General features: G+C 41.5%; 2 protein-coding genes across 13 annotated transcripts in view; both read left to right on the top strand.

The window, feature by feature from the left end:
* The first annotated feature begins 2,909 nt into the window (after window positions 1-2,909).
* Window positions 2,910-5,968, top strand: ZBTB6 (zinc finger and BTB domain containing 6). 2 transcript variants are annotated; one of them, XM_073314079.1, is made up of 2 exons: window positions 2,910-2,927; window positions 3,510-5,968. In XM_073314079.1, the coding sequence occupies exon 2, from the start codon at window positions 3,519-3,521 to the stop codon at window positions 4,800-4,802; it is 1,284 nt and encodes a 427-aa protein (XP_073170180.1). In that variant the 5' UTR covers window positions 2,910-2,927; window positions 3,510-3,518; the 3' UTR covers window positions 4,803-5,968. The 2 variants fall into 2 exon arrangements, with proteins under 2 accessions (XP_073170180.1, XP_073170179.1); XM_073314078.1 differs by lacking the exon at window positions 2,910-2,927 and adding an exon at window positions 3,030-3,381.
* A 3,266-nt stretch (window positions 5,969-9,234) lies between these two features.
* Window positions 9,235-17,071, top strand: part of RC3H2 (ring finger and CCCH-type domains 2) — a 40,091-nt gene continuing 32,254 nt past the window's right edge. For 4 of the 11 annotated variants that reach the window (XM_073314089.1, XM_073314092.1, XM_073314090.1 and 1 more), the window contains exons 1-4: window positions 9,235-9,413; window positions 11,704-11,898; window positions 15,668-15,938; window positions 16,660-16,956. In XM_073314089.1, the coding sequence (XP_073170190.1) occupies window positions 16,726-16,956 (231 nt within the window). In that variant the 5' untranslated portion in view covers window positions 9,235-9,413; window positions 11,704-11,898; window positions 15,668-15,938; window positions 16,660-16,725. Of the gene's footprint in view, window positions 9,414-10,378; window positions 10,760-11,703; window positions 11,899-15,667; window positions 15,939-15,959; window positions 16,116-16,659; window positions 16,957-17,071 lie in introns of those variants that run through there. The other 7 variants (XM_073314082.1, XM_073314084.1, XM_073314083.1 and 4 more) reach the window with 7 other exon arrangements.

Raw genomic sequence — 17,071 nt, 5'->3', positions numbered from 1 at the left:
TTTGATACTATAATATTTGTTATATGAAAATGGGTTATCATAGATCTAATGTGGACTAGAGACGCAGAAAATCTTATCAATGCTTTTTTCCCTGAATTAAAAAGGAGCCTGGGACTATTGTTATCAAATCTATTTATACAGACTATCCAAAGGCAGCTTTGTTATAGAATTAAATGAATTTAATATGTGGTCAATCATGTATGTATAACTTTCTTCTAAATCACTTTTTATTGCAAAGTTCTAACCGGACTAGATCCACTTGAAGTTGACAGTGCTGTAGCTTAGTCAGATACATTTTATGACAACTGTCATAAACTTAATGTTAATGTGTCAAACACCATTTACTGATAAATGGATAATCTCACAACTGAGTGTAATGTACAACTTCCTGCCTGTCCCAAAAATAATTAGGGGAAAAGTCTGCCATAGACACTTTGGCCACATTTGTAAGGATTATTTTTGCTTTTAGAACCTATTTACTTGATGAGCATGGATAAGAGAACTACTGTAGGTTTGTCTTATCTTTTTATAGAAGAATTTTACAAGTTAGTGACTCTGACATACGTGAAGTATCAGAGTTTTTGTGGGTTTTCCCCCCTCCTCTTCTGTGGCAAAACTTATAAACCTATACAGTTTGTCACACCGGTAGTCTTATTTGATTCGAACATAGGGCACGTTGAATGCAAGAGTACAGAAAATGAGAGGAATGGTGGTAAATACAGGAGTCATTTTGAGAAGGGAGGGAGAGCAGGGAGTGAGAGTTTAATTAAAAGTGTGATACAAAGCAAAATTGCATTAAAAAAATTACTGGTACCTGCTGCCCTGTGTTTGTCTCTTTCTTTCCTTTTTTTTTAATTATAAAAACAATAATGGTGCAGTTGAAATGAGCAAATGTACAGAACTGTATTTCGCTATACTGACCTGATACCAGAGACAGACAAATTCTACATGGAGAAGGGATATTTTGAACATATATTTACTTTACCCCAGCTTAAGCTCCACAGAATAATTAAGTACCTCTTCATGATTAGGAGGAAGTTGAATAAAAATGTTTATTACAAAGGTGATGCGTCAGTGGCTTTTTAAACTCTTTTTAGACACCTTTCTGCCTCTTCTTTCTTTGAGGTTTGAGTACTGTTTAAGGGATGAGCCAACTTTTGTATCACTGCTACTAACTTTTTTTAGGGTGCATTCTGTACAGATCACAAAGATTTCTAACGACTGTTAGTCACTGTGTGATCTAAACGGAAAACCAAAGTCATCTTAAATATCCCATTTAGGGTGTAGGGTTTCTGAATTTTTGGCCCCAAACAGCACTAATTTTGTGAGTGGTAGTATGGGTGCTGAGAAGTAACTATTTTTTCCCCTACAACTACTCAACCTAATTCTGCCTTCTATTAAAATGCCTGAATTAGCAGACCCTTAATTGTTTCTAAATCTGGAATTCCTTACTGAAGATATCCCAAAGGGACTTAAATAAATGTCACTAAGAGCCTGCCATATCCAATATGACAGGTTTCAGAGTAGCAGCTGTGTTCGTCTGTATCCGCAAAAAGAAAATGAGTACTTGGGGAACCTTAGAGACTAACAAATTTATTTTGAGCATAAGCTTTCATGAGCTACAGCTCACTTCATTGTATGCATTCAGTGGAAAATACCACTGAATGCATCCGATGAAGAGAGCTGTAGCTCACGAAAGCTTATGCTCAAATAAATGACAGGTTTCAGAGTAACAGCTGTGTTAGTCTGTATTCGCAAAAAGATGAATCCGATGCATCCGATGAAGTGAGCTGTAGCTCACGAAAGCTCATGCTCAAATAAATTGGTTAGTCTCTAAGGTGCCAAAAGTACTCCTTTTCTTTTTGCTCAACTAAATGTTAGTTTCGAAGGTGCCACAAGTATTCCTCTATCCACTATGAGTTACTCTTTATTACTACAACTGTCTCTACTACTCCGTCCTAAAGGAATCTAAATGGCTGGTTTTGTAGTTAAAGGATAAAAGGCATGGACTTTCTTACGCTTATCTTCTGGTTCTGGCATGCTCTGTGGCTTTGGCTAATGAATTGACTGTCTTTCTGCCTCATTTTCAGCTGTTGCCTTGCTCCCTGGAGCTTGTATTCCATTTCTGTGAGGCTAAACCTGTTGTTAGCACAATACTGTGAGAGACTCAGCTGGGAGGAGCTGTAGCAATTCCAATGCTTCGTCTAAACGTCCTCCTAAGCCCCGAGCCTGTATGTGTTTTTCAGCCATAACGAAAACGGCCCATTCATACGCTAATTGTCTCTGAAAGGGTCCGAGGCTAGGCTGGCTGCAGTAATGCAGAATTTAGTATACCACCTTAGCCTGCAGCTCCAGCGGGGGCAGGGCTGCCGGGCTGGGGGGGCAGCCGTCACCCACTGATGATTTCCTGACCAGCTTCGAAGCTTGGTTTTTGCCTGGTGGAGCCAAGGCACCTGAGCTTCCCTGCGCCGGGCAAGCGATGGGCTCGTGGTACGTGTGAGAGGATCCCTGCCGGGCTTCGTAACCCCCCGCCAGCGACGCTAGTCCCTGGCAAGGGAGCGGGACTCGCCCCCCGCCCGTACGCCCACTTCTCCCGCTGGGGGGGAAGGGCTCGTCCCCGTCTGGGGGATCGCGGGGCCCGAAGACTCCGCCCCGGGCCTCGCGTCCCCCCACCAGCCTGTGGGGCCACGAAGGGGGCGGGCGCGGCGGAGTCCGAAAGGAAACACATCCGCCTCCCGCCAGAACCACTTCCGGGATCCCGGAAGCAGCGGCCCGGCTGCTGCCTCGTCCTATTGGGCAGGGGAGGCCGGTAGCTGGGGTCAGGGACTGACAGAGCCTCTTCCGGGGGAGGGGGCGGGACTTGGGAATGTGCTTCCGGCTCCTCTGTTGGGGGTGGCTGGCGCTTGCTCTCCGGCCCGCCGCTGCCGGTTCGGGGCTGAGGAACGGGGAGGGGGAGGAGGTGCTCGCGGCCCGGGGGAGATTCCGCTTCCGCTTCCTGGTTGTCCTGCCGCCTTCATTGGGGGCCGGGGCAGCCCGGGAGGGGGAGCGGGAGGGCTCGGGCTCCTGCGAGTTTGGGCCGAGAGGGAGCTCAGCACGGTCTGGCGGGTGGGTTCCTTGGGGTGGGGGCGCTGCGACGTAGGGCTCGTAACTGATTTAAATAGTTTTCCGACCCTGCTGTGGCCAAGCCCGTCTAATGCTACTTGTGTCCACGGGCTCTTGTAGACACCGTGCTGAGAGTAAGGGTTTATGAGGGACACAGTGTTTTATGGGGGAGCCCTGGCTAGGCTGGAACACAAAACCAGGCCTGTTGCAAGTACCTAGTCAGCTTTCCAGCCATGCTCTGCCTAAACACTTCTCAGCACTGGTATATGTAGTGGCTCGGTGGGTAGCTTGAAACTGCTGATGAAATTGTATTCAGTAAATATGCGATCAGAAAACTGAGACTGCGAAAGCTGCATCCAGAATGATATGCTTGAATTGTAACGTTTCTGTTGTGTGTTTTCCAATAGGTTGTCAACATGGCTGCTGACTCAGATGTGCTGCATTTCCAGTTTGAACAGCAAGGGGATGCTGTGTTGCAAAAGATGAACCTCTTGAGACAGCAGAATTTATTTTGTGATGTATCAATATATATCAATGATACTGAGTTTCATGGACACAAGGTGATTTTTGCTGCCTGCTCCACATTTATGAGGGATCAGTTTTTGCTCAATCAGTCAAAACAGATGCGAATCACCATATTGCAGAGTGCTGAGGTTGGCAGAAAGTTACTATTGTCTTGTTATACTGGTGCTCTCGAAGTTAAAAAGAAGGAACTTTTGAAATATCTCATTGCTGCAAGTTATCTTCAGATGGTCCACATTGTAGAGAAATGTACCGAAGCATTGTCTAAATATCTGGAAATTGATGCTTCTATGGAGAACAGTAATCAGAACACAGAGAAATGTCATTCCTCAGACACTGAGCTGAAAAATAAAGATGACAGTTTAGATAAAGACTGTGAAATAATTGAAATTTCTGAAGATAGCCCTGTTAATGTAGAATATAATGTAAAACAGGAGACAGGGGATGACTTACAACCTGCAATGCAAAGCTTAATATCAGAAAGAAAGGACACGAAAACTCCAGAGATTTCCACAGTTGAAATAGGATATAAAGACGATGAAATTTGTATCTTCAGAATGGATTCCATGAGCACAACTAATGTGGAAAATGATCATTTTCCACAGCCTTGCACTTCCTCTAAAACAAGCTTGTATTTTCCAGAAACACAACATTCACTGATAAATTCTACTGTTGAGAGTAGAATTACAGAAGTACCTGGGAGTCAGTTTCAGGGCTTTGTCAGTGACAATACAGAAGGAACCTCGAGTGTAATGAGTGGGTTTCAGAGTCTGGAGGATTCTGGTTATTCATGGCGGCACCAGTGTCCTAAATGTCCCCGAGGTTTTGTCCACCTTGAAAACTATCTGAGACACCTAAAAATGCACAAACTCTTCTTATGCTTACAGTGTGGGAAAACATTTACACAAAAGAAGAATCTCAACAGGCATATCCGAGGGCACATGGGCATCCGCCCATTTCAATGCATGGTTTGTCTGAAGACGTTTACTGCTAAAAGCACGCTTCAGGACCACTTGAATATTCACAGTGGGGACAGACCTTACAAATGCCATTGTTGTGACATGGACTTTAAACACAAATCTGCCCTAAAAAAGCACTTGACTTCAGTTCACGGAAGGAATGGTGGTGACAAACCAAACCTTGACACAATTACACAAATCAAAATAGACTATGATTAGTGGATCTCTGGATAGATGTAAAGACATGCTGTATTTAAAACCCTGTTGTGGTGAAATGCCAGATGTTCACCAAATCTTTATGTAACAGAGACAAGTGCAAATATCTAATTTTTGCTTACTGTGTTGAAACCTAGTATTGGTGCAATTGTTTGGATAGTTTGCTAGTTGAAGGTAAATGGCAAAATACGGGAACAAAATTTGTGCTCCTTTACAGGTACTCATAGTATGGATAAAAGACAGCTCCAAACAACTTTTTCTTGCTTGTCTTTCACTCCTCCTCCTCCCATTAGAAGACACTGCTAATATTTGCAGGACCCTTTGTCTCAATGAGCTGAAACCTGAACTGTTGCTTTCCCAGCCTTTAGTAGAGTGGGGAAGGGGATGTCAATACCTATTCAGGGAGTCAATCATTCCCACTCAACTGAGCATTCAAAGAGCAACAGTTCATATTTCAGTTTATGGTGAGGTCACCTTCCTGGTTCACCAAATTGTTGGTTCTTTTAGCAGAAAGAAGTCATGGGTTATTCTATTCTATACAGATTTTTCTACCACACTCATCAAATCTGATTCTCAAGTGTGTAGGTTTAAAAAATAAAAACAGGAAATCTCTCTAATGAAACTTTAAAATTGTCTTTATAAATAGAGGAGCAGTAAAAGGCACAAACAAACACACTATTCAGTTCAGTTTTAACTGAATAGGGTCTCATTTTATTCATGTTTTAAAGTTTTCTAACCTGTTTCTGACAGCTTTGTTCTCACTGATACAAATTGTCTGGTTGTACACTTGTTTTAGTAATCAAACCCTAAATTAATTCTTTGCTTTCTGATTGTATTTTATGTGTGTCTTAGTTTTGTAAATCTCAGATGTGTACTGCCGCTGTGAAAATCTGAGCTATGAGCTGTCACATATTAGGAATCTATATCTATTTGAAAGACGTCCTTTCTGTATAAGGAGCAGTTTGGATACTGAGGACTCTTCAGTCTGTAATTGTATGATATTGTAAAACACTATTGTATGTGTCTGGGTAGATGTCTTACACTTCATGGTTTTACCTGCAGGCATCAAACTGCCCTATAACTCAAACACTTTTATCTTGTGCCTGTCCTTGAGTGGCATATATGTTTCTTCCATTTAATGTGGTATAAATAAAGATCATATATAGTTATTGGAGTGGAATAATGCCATTTATTCTAGATCCTCTTGCATTAGAAAAAACAGCAGCACTCTTTCTTGTGTATTTGTAGTGCGTAAGGATATATTTCCACACTGATCTTATGTCAGTTGCAAAGAGATATCTTTAGTTAACTTCCTGTATATCTTGTAGTACAAAAGCCACTCATTTGGCTTTCACTCACCAGCCAAATTAGGTGGGGTTTGTGTGAGCAATATATACTGTGTAACTTCCTATTATTCGTCTGTAATAGCAATGTTCAACTGTACTGGTATGATGACTTCTCTCTACTGGAAACCCAATTTTGGCAGGTTTAATACTTTAGCCATTTTACCTTTGTTTCAGGATGAGTTTGTAATAGGTCCTTCACTTGGACAGTTAGAATCATGCTTTGAATAACTGATTTACCAGTCACTTATTATAGTGCCTGGAGGTCTCAGCTGAGTTCAGGATCCCATTATGTTAGGCACTGCACATGAACATCAGAGATAATTCCTGTCTCAAATGGTTTACAATCTAAATAGATAAGCTAGAGGGTGATAGGAAGTACAGCTATCTCTATTTTACAGATTTTTACAGTACCCTCAGGCTACTGAGGCACAGAGAGACTAATGAAGAACATGCTTCAGTTCATTTTACATAGTGTGAAGTAGTCCTATTGAAGTGAATTGGTGGACTACTCCATGTGTAAAGTTAAGCATGGATATAAGTCTCTGTAGGAATGGGGCCCAAGTGATATGCCCAAGGAAGGCATAACTGGCTAACTGAAACAATATCCTGAGTCCCAGTCTAGTGCTTTAAGCATAAGATATCTTTCATCTCTCTGTTCTGGCATTCTTAATTATAATAATTATATTTGTCAAACTAAGGTTTTGGGTTTTGTTTCCTTATTTGCTGGACACTGATGCATAATGTATTTTGCGAGTTTTAAGTTTGAAACATGGCTGTTTTACAATTGTGGTGATTGCTTTTTATGGCATTTTGTTAGTTTTGGTTTGTATTCCTTGGCTACATCTGTTTGCAGTCTTATTGAACTTGCATTTAGTGTTGGGTGTGCCCTCACACAGTAACAAATGTAAAGGATTCATTTTTGGTTGTGTAAATGTCTTTACTTAATGGTAACATTAACGGCTCACCTGACTTCCAAAAACATATTCTTACTCTGTGCTCTTGGTTATTGTATTAACAAATGTTAACTGGGCTGTATGTACAGGTTTATATCTAACTGTTCATTTCTGCCTGCAGATTTGCACACTTTTTTTTGAAAATCAGGTTCTTAGGAGATGTCAGAAAACATTGGAGAACTGTATTAAACTAACATTAAGGAAAACTTGATGCTCCTTTTAAATTGGACCCTTTATAATATTGTAGTATAGAAGTTAAATGTATTGTGCTGTTTTAGGGCCGATAGAGCCTTGGTGTCTTAGGCATTTTAGTTGAACAAACCCATTCTGGCAAGTGCATGAGTCTCACCAATATGAATTTAAACAATCATTGCCTGATATAGGTGTGTTACTCATGTTTCCATAACTGATAAAGAGGAAATAGAGCCTATGATCTTGAGATGCACCTTCTATGTGAGGATTGGTAACTTTTGTTCAGCAGTTGTAGTGCATGTACATCTGAGAGGAAGCTGTGTGTACCTCTGCGGGGGCTAGAATTTCTTACGTGATGAATTTTGTTCTAAGAGAACGGGACTCTGGCATATATATGCATATAACTCCCCTTGTACCACCTTCTTAAATGTAACCATTTGCTCTATAACATAAATAAAATGGAATGGAAATAAGAGGCATTGTTTGTATATACACACAACTTTGAGGAAAATCACTGAGAGTCTGAAACAGCCTTAAAGTATTGGATATTGTGTTAAGAAACTGTTTATTTCTGACTTGATATTCTAAGCACACTCTCAAGTGCTACTCATGTTGGGAACTATAGTACCTTTATAAATGGATGTAACAATTACCTTTTGTGGTAGTCTGCAAGATAAATGATTTCTCTGAGCATAGGATGCAGGATTTATACTGAAAAAAGAAAAAGAGTACTTATGGCACCTTAGAGACTAACCAGTTTATTTGAGCATAAGCTTTCGTGAGCTACAGCTCTCTTCATCGGATGCATAAAAGACTGAGTCAGTCTGAATAAAGAGTTGTCAACGTTTATTATAGCTCTTTAAAGCTGGAAACTGCCTACTTAATTATCAGGGGCCTCCAGAAACATAGATGAAAGAATGTAGCAAAAAAGGGAAGTTGTTGCAGATCCTTTCTGAGATGTCCCTGGTTGAAGTTTCAACTTAGTATAACTGCCCCTTAGAGTTCTTTGTTGTTATATAGTGCAAAAGGCCTGCCTTCTTTTTTGTGGCAAGAGAGAAAGCAGGCTTGGAGTTTTTATTTCCAGTAACACAGCTTTCCTTTTTATTTCCAGTAACACAGCTTTCCTTTTTATTTCCAGTAACACAGCTTTCCTTTTTGGTTTTTGTACCAGGTAATTACTGAGGAGGAAAAGAAGGCAATAGCTAAGTAAACAAACATGCTCAACTTGCAGCATCTGTACCACAAGTCTTCATGATTCCTCTAACTGCAGCCTTCAGTTCTGCTCCTGAGTTGTATTAATACAAGAAAGGCTTTAAGCAGCTCCAGGCCTACAGCCTGTAGACAAAGGACAGGCTGAGGGATAGCTCAGTGGTTTGAGCATTGGCCTGCTAAACCCAGGGTTGTGAGTTCAATCCTTGAGGGGGCCATTTAGGGATCTGGGACAAAAATTGGGGATTGGTCCTGCTTTGAGCAGGGGCTTGGACTGGATGACCTCCTGAGGTCCCTTCCAACTCTGATATTGTATGATTCTATGGCCCTTCTTCTCTGAAGGCCAAGTAAGGGGGTAAAGTAGAAAATAAGACACCCCCCCTTTCCTCTGGGGCAGCTGCGCTCCTGGGCAGGCTTGCTCGCTGCCCGTAGAGTCTAGGGCTCTACACGCCAAGGCAGAAAACTCATCGCCCTAGCCTGGGGCAGGAGGAGGAGGGGCTGCTCCCTCAAGGCTGGGAGCCTGCCCCAGGGGCGGGGGGAAGGCTCTCCAGGGTACTCCATGCCTCCAGCCTGAACGGGTAGGAGAGCTGGGGCTTGCCTGCTCCATCAGTCCTGTCCCGCCCACGAGGCACGAGGTCCGCCCCTCTCTCGCCTCTCACCCAACCGGAGCGGGACTCGCTGTCATGTGATAGGCGGGAGCGGGCGGTGCCAGCCGAGGCTCCCCTCTCACGTGATCCTGGCAGCTCTCGCGATAGTAGCGGGGCGGAGGGGCTGGGCTCCCGTCTGTCACCGCGATGAGGAGGCGCCGCCGAGGCCCCCGCTGCTGCCACCGCCGGGCCGCTCCGGGCTGCCCGCCCCATGGAGTGTGAGAGGCCGGTGCCGCCTCCTGCTCCCGGCCCGGCCGCGCTTCGCAGGTAGGGCCGCTGGGTGGGCGGCGCCTGGCCGGGGAGAGCCCGGCGGCCCGGCCTGGCTCGGCCGGAGGGAAGGCGGGGGCCGTGCTCTGGGCGGCTGGCCCGGAGGAGTATCCCCCGGGCGGGAGAGCCGGGGCGCTCCTGCGGCAGCCCCGCCCCCTCCCCGGGTGCCCTGCGGCAGCGCCGCGGCGGAGGGTCTCTCAGGCCGGGCCCCTCGCTCGGGGCGGGGCTGCCTGCGTGCGGAGCAGGCTCGGAGGAGCGGGCCCGTCCGCTCCTTCCCCGCCCCCTCGCTGTCAGGGGCGCGCTCAGACTCCCCCCCCGGCCCAGCGGCGGGTGCGGTTGGCAGCCCCGTGGCCGGGTGGTGGTGGATCCCTGTGTGGTGCGGCTGGCGGCCGGGGGGCTTTCCCCCAGCTTGGGTCTGGCTCGGCTCCTGGCCAGGCTGCTGGAGAGTCCCAGCTGCCATTTGATGGCTCCTGTGCGGTGAGCTGGGGGAGCTCAGCCCCGTTCCCGGGGGGCGGGTGTCTGCGTTGCCAAACCACCGCCGCGGCTGTCGCTGCGGGGCTGCACGCAGAGGCCACACACGGATTAGAGTGGGACAGGGACGGGGCTACGCTCCCACCTGAGGCTGTGTCTAGACCCGCGTTCTCTTCTGTTCGTCTGCTGCCGCACCTCCACCAGTGAGAGCACTAACACGTAGGGGCCACTGGGATTTTTAGTCACCCCGCCAACCAACCTTGCTCCCAGCCTGGGAGGTCTAGACATCATGAACTAGTCCTTTCTGGTGTGGAGGGGAGTCCGTCTGACTGCATGAGCATTCCCACTCTTACCTCTTCTTGTGGAGCTGCACCTGTGGGGAAACTTGAAGAAAAATAGTAGTGCAGACAAGGCCCTAGAAGTGGTTCCATCTGGTCATCCTTGATGCGGGGTGCTTAGTAGGCACGCTCACCTTGCCTCTTCTCTTCCTGTAGAAAAATTGAGGACTTATAACTACAAGAATCAGGAGGAAGTTTAGAGAAGAACAGCAATATGACTGATTGGTAGGAGTGTTGATTTAGTAGGAAGGATTAAAGGGGGAGAAGCTTATACCTAGAAATAAGCTAAAATTAAGACAATGTCTAGACTGAGTATCAGGAAAGATTCTGATAGCAAAATCTTCTAGATGTCTTTTTTGTGCCATATGTGTTCTGTAGATGGAGAAGTTGGGACTAACCATAATTTGGCTGTTTTTGTAGCCCAATTTATCCTCTTTATATTGGTTAGAAAAACAAATCTACATCCTTGTAATTAATTATCATTAAGAGGAAAAACAGATGATACAGAATGTTAAATGAGACCATACTAGTGAAATTGTAAGTAATTATTTGACCCAAATAGATCTCTTTTTGACCCTCTGTCTTTTTTTGTTTAAAAGATGTCACTGGAAATTCCAGAGTTTAAAACATATACTGCTGTCATGCTGTAATGTTCCATTAAACATCAAATTCTTATTCTTAGTAACTAACTATGCTTTCGCTAGATCTGTATGCCTTTCTTATCTAATATGAACAATAGTCTTCAATATTCTTGTATGGAATAGTTCAGTTCCATACAAAAAATAAAATTCTGTCAACTTAATGGCAATACTAGAGATTGCTTAAAGTGCAGTTCTGTTTGGTCTTGAGTATTGATCTTTGCTGACTTGGCTGACTTATGGCAGAGGATGTAAATATTTATATCTAACATGCTTTCTGGAAAATCAACTATTAGATGTAAAATGTAGCTTGCTGCATAAAATCTTTATAATTATTAATGACCTGAACATTAATAGTACCTCTGTCTTTGCTTTTCTTATTGGATGGAGGATCCCACTGAACATAACTTGTATCCTTGTACAAGTTTTACAATTCTAAAAAGTGTCTTCATGCTACTCCCAGAAGCCCTCTGCTTTCATGAAACTCAGTCTTTAGGGAATTACTCAGTCTTTAGGGAATTACTAACTCTTGCTCAAAAAGTTATTTGTGAAATTTGTTAGTGTATGGACTGTTCACTTGTAAAAGTGGTGGTTTAAAAGGCACAACGGGGTGCATGGGAGAAGATTCAGGATAAACACAGAAAGAATTGCCCCACATGATCCTTGGTCCTCTGTTAAACCTTTTATATTACAGAAAAATAGCACCCTTTAAGTGCAGATCTACTCTGAAAAGTAACTATAAAAATAGCACCTTCTTATTCAGCAAACATACTTTTTTGGTATTCAAAATAATCTTCACTGATTTTAGTGACAAACATTTTTGCCATTTTGTCCTCCTGTTAGTCTTGAAAAATCAACACAGCTATGGGAGATGGATTTTCATCACACTTGTGGGAAGGCCAGATTCGGCTTTCAGTTGCACCCCTGAAACCCTGCAGAAAACGAATATATAACTTGGAGAACATCTTAACATGCAGAATCCTTATTACTGGTGGTGATCCTTGAACAGGAAATAGAGCATCTTGACTGACCTCCTGGGTGACTAGAGCTCTGGCATTTACAAAAAGAAAAAAACAAACCCATTTATATGTGAAAAGTAATGTTTATCTAGAAGTCAGAGTAATTTTTATATTATATTAGTGCATTGCATAGTGTAGCCATGTTTCAACAAATAGCCTTAGGAAAAAAGGGTAAAGTCAAAGTAGACAATTTTATAAGAAGTTATGATAGTGATGATCACCGTAGAAACATGCATAAATAAATCTAGGAAAAGTATTAGAGCAGAATACAAGACTAAGCCAGGTTTTTGAAAATTATTATCTCAAGTCCATAATACGAGGAGCCGTGAAAACAGTAGCTTGTTTTGGTCTGTTTCAAGTTGCAGTACATTGGTGTGATGTTTCTTAAATAAAACAAACATTTCTTCCTACAGTATGATTCTTTTGCTGTCCCCAGAGATAAATGCAGGTTTCCAATAAAAAGTCAGATCAGAACAGTATCTTGGAATATTGTCCTGTAGTGGTCATTGAACAACTCCCTTTACATTTAGGCTGTTTCTCAGAAGATTTAAATATGATGGACATTATGCGATATGCAGAAACAAGCAAGTCTGTTCTATCTAAAGAGAATTTATTTTCACTTCGAGCCATCAGAGCTAAAAGATGCAAAGCTATTATTGGGACTGCTCACTTCCACTTCCTGGGCTTTTAATATGAACCCAGTTTCTTAGATCCGCATGTGATGGTTGTTAGAGTAATACATGAAAGACTAAAGTCCTTTTAGGAAGTAATTTAATTCTAATAACATGGACTAACATGGACAATAAGTACTAACATGGACAATAAGTTACTGAGCTAGATGAGATGCTTTCAACTTTAAGTAACTTCAGAAGGAAGGCTTGACAAACCTACTCATTATAGTACAAACAAGTGATTAATCTGCTTGTACAAATGGAAAATTGCAATGGATGCTTTGAAATTTGCCCATTTTAAGATCCCATGTTGTCTGCATCTAGCTACTATGTAAAGAACGCAGCCTCAGAAGCATGGTTAAAATCATAGTAAGATTGTTTAATGTTAGAACTAAATCCATGTTGTAATTTTTAATGCCTAATGCACTCAATCTTTAATAGTTCAAAGTGCTTAATAGTAGAATTAAAAATTGGGCCAGATCGAGACTTCAGTGGGTTTTGAATCAAGTCCATAAGGAAGGTTACAGGATCCAGTAAGCATACCAGAATTGGTTTAAAATATGAGCCCCATATACCATATCACTCCATTGTGAATCAGCTTCACAAATTATAAAGTTTAAAAAAATATATATGTTTGAAGGAAAGTCAAGTACACTTATTGTGGCTGATAGGAAAATTTAAACATTCCCTTGCAGGGTTGTGAACTCAAATTCAGCAGCATTTTGCTCCTGCAACAGAAGCAGAAAGTGAAACTTGATTATCTGAACTAGTCTGTCCCAAATGCACTAGTTACATAATAAATAGCAAATAGTATATTTAGACTTCTAAAATCTTCAGGCTTAGTAATCTAAGATGCTGCTCTTAATAAGACAACAGCTGAAAAATCACATTTGTCTGAATATTTTTGCCTACTACTGTTAAAAATAAAAAGTACTCTCTGTTTACTTTCTGTATTTGACAGCACTTTGTGCTTAGTCATTTTTTATATTGTGTTTATGGGTTTTTCACACAGAAAGATCGGGGCAACTCCAGGGTAATGGTAGCACCTGAAAATACTTTCAGTTCGTCTCTTTAAAAAAGACTAGATTTTTAAGTTGACAATTCTTGTCAGAATGATTTTTGGTAGGGCACTTTTTTTTAAATTTTGTTCAATTTTTAGAGTATCAGAGCAATTTGTTTTTCAATAGGACATCCCTAAATATGTTCCTTGTCAGAAAAAATAGGAGTCTGTACAAAAATTTCTTTATACTTTTCTAAGAAACTGACTTGATAATTTGGAGACTTTTTGAACATACTGGAGAGCAAAAATATCAGAATAGTTGGCATGACTCTTAGCTTGTACACACTAGCACTTACTTCGATATAACTTAAGTTGCTCAGGGGTGTGGAAAAGCCACTCCCTGAGCAATGTAAGTTACACCGAGAATGTGGACAGCGCTATGTTGGTTGGAGAAGCTCTCCTGCCGACATAGTGACTGCCGCTCTGGGAGGTAGAGTAATTATGCCGATGGGAAAGCTCTCTTTCATCAGCCTAGAGCATCTGCACTACCGCGGTGCAGCTACATTGGTACAGCTGTGCTGCTGTAGTGATTCTAGTGTAGACTAGCCTTTATTTAAAAGCCTGGAAAATGAGCTGGTACTGTTACCTGCAAGTTTCTGAATTAATTGTGGAAGCTAAGCATATATATGCTCTCTGAATAAAGATTACTGCCCTTTGAATCTATTAATGAGGGACGTGGGAATGGAGACCGTTCAGTCAGTGACTCGTGTCATGCTGTTACCTAGATTGTATGTATACCAGACTTCTTAAAATTTCCCACTTGCTACTCATGACAGAAATGGTGGAAATTTAGAATATGTTACCTGTGTTGTCTAACCTAATGCTATTGGTCACCAGCAACCAGTCTTCACTGGCATTAGCAGTAGTATAGCAGAACCTGTGGTAGCAAGGGTGGGAAGTCTTAGGATCTATCTACTTTAGATGTTTTCCTTTTCTCTACAATTGCATTTTTGTTTGCCTACCATTGGATACTCAAGGGTTGAGGTGGACTAAATGGCATTATACATTTAAATTCATAGGGAAATCAGGATGCTTTTAGCATTTTGTTCACTCTTGCTTATTGTACTTTTGAATATCCATGTCTGAAGATGCATGTAACAAAAATAATCCTTACAGGTATGCAATGTTTTGCCTAAAAAAAGTTGTGTGTGTCCCTCCCTAGTACAGTGTGTGCTTTATGGTAGGGTTAAAAATATACTTCACGGTGTGACTATGCTCACTTAGTATTGAACATATTGGATCCACATTTAGGGTCAGTGGGATAAGTCCAAAGTTTAATTTCTGCATTGTCTTACTTTTTTCTAATTTTTGTATAAAATGTAATTCCCAAATGATGTTGAAAATCTCATTGAGATAAGAACATCTTGTACAAGTATCCTGTTGCTTAAAGAGCATTGGATGCTCAGTGCTAAATAGCATTTCTAAACAGATGGTCATAATTAAAATAAAATACATCCACTTTTCAAGTCTTATGCTGTGTTCTAATAAGTATTTTAGTGGTCCAACATATACTAACATCACTAACTAAACAGTAGAACAGCCAACAATTGATTCAAAATGAAAATGGAAAGTTGTTGAATTCAGATGGGACAGGGGGAAACTGTTGGCTTCCTCAAAACAATAACATTACCTTATTTCCACTTTTGGAAAAGAAAATATAGTATTGAGCCTTTAATTCTTTATAAATATAGCAGTGTAGGGAGTAATGTGAGTTCATCTGCATTTTTAAAAAGAAAAGTGCTAATTGGACAGATTAATAGCACTTATGCAAGCCATCTGGTTTCTAGGATTTTGGTAGCATCAGAGCCAACAGGTAAATTGTTGTAGAGTAGTTATGGGTGTGGCTGTTTAGTTTTAACCTTTACAAGCACCTACCAGTTTGATAGTGTCAGTGTTGAAGGCTTGAATTTAAATAGTTTAGTTGGTTCTTAGCTGGAGTAGCCTTTAAATATTTGGGCTTGTTTTCTTTTTATTGATTTTGAATTATGTAAGATGGGATGTCTTTCAGAATATATGAGTAAATTTTCCCTTTTCCCTTCAAACATATTTCTACATAGGATTTACGTGGAACCTCTGCACAAAGTGAGATATTTCAAAGGAAAGACCTGCTAATAATAAACTGAAGTTGTTGCTTGTTGGATCTAGATGGCGTTTTGGTGACATTTTCCATATTGTAATTTGGTCTCCATATTTTTACCTTTCCTTGTTGTGGAACCAGCTACAGTGCTATGCTCTGCAAACAATTGTGTGAACAAAGTATCAGCTGTGTAATTGCCCCCAAATACCTGGATTTCCAGTACAGCAGAGATCTTTCTGCCACAGACTTACGTACGTGGAGTTTCACTGTTATGAATATGAGGTAGCGAATGTGTGAAATGCAAATAGAGAAATGTACGCCCCTGGGAGCAAGTCCTCTGATGGGCTGTTACAAGGGAGGTGATGTGAACACAGATTTACTCTCCCATTCCAGCAATAAATGTTTTACCACTTTTAAAAACAAAAAATGTAAGTGTATAATGGATTCTGTTTCTATAAAGCAATGTTTATACTGACACCTGTTTAAATTTGAACAAGATGGGTAGGATGAAACATCTGTGATCATGTTGCACTCCACTTTGTGATAGTAAAACAAATATATTATTTCTTTGACTTCCCACCACCCTTCAATTATTAGGGAGTGTTCTTAGTTTTTGAAAATTGTGAGCTTGATTTGTATCTGAGGTTCTGCCTTTAACCTTTTATGTGCCAACCAATGATTTTCCGTAAAGTGTTTTAATTCCATGAGTATACAAGAAACCCTGATGACATTTACTGAAGATAGGCTCACAAACTGGATTAGTGTAGACTAGCTGGAAGAATGTGATGGGATTATTGAACTGTTATTATTGATTGCTATAACAGAGGCAGGGTTGGATTCATTATATGGGGATTTCAACATAAGTTTTTGGGTTTTATTTAATAAAATGTTAAAATCTTGCTTTTTAAATTAAAAGCAACTAATTGCAAAATGTTGTGTAGAAACTACATCCTTTGTTCATTTACTTTCCAGCTGCCAAAATACGGGACAGTGAAATAATGGTCTTCTAGTCTGCTAAACAAGCATCCAACTTCCACAATGCCTGTGCAGGCAGCTCAGTGGACAGAGTTTCTGTCCTGTCCAATCTGCTACAATGAGTTTGATGAGAATGTGCACAAACCCATCAGCTTAGGTTGCTCTCACACTGTCTGTAAGACCTGCCTGAACAAGCTTCATCGCAAAGCATGTCCTTTCGACCAGACTGCCATCAATACAGACATCGATGTGCTTCCTGTAAACTTTGCACTTCTCCAGTTAGTTGGAGCCCAGGTATGACTTAAGGAGCTCTTTACTTTTTTCCAACATTACCATTTACATTTTACCATTGCAGCAGGAATACATCCTCACTGTTTCAGTCTGGGATAAGAAAAGGTCTGATCTTTAT

This window comes from Lepidochelys kempii, chromosome 16, assembly GCF_965140265.1.
Source record: "Lepidochelys kempii isolate rLepKem1 chromosome 16, rLepKem1.hap2, whole genome shotgun sequence".
In the NCBI taxonomy this organism is placed as follows: Eukaryota; Metazoa; Chordata; order Testudines; family Cheloniidae; genus Lepidochelys; species Lepidochelys kempii.
The sequence above is the reverse complement of the archived record's forward strand: the minus strand, read 5'-3'. Positions and strand labels throughout refer to the sequence as shown.

Coding starts and splice junctions, on each gene's coding strand:
- ZBTB6 (XM_073314079.1), top strand. CDS start 3,519: ATGGCTGCTGACTCAGATGTGCTGCATTTCCAGTTTGAACAGCAAGGG.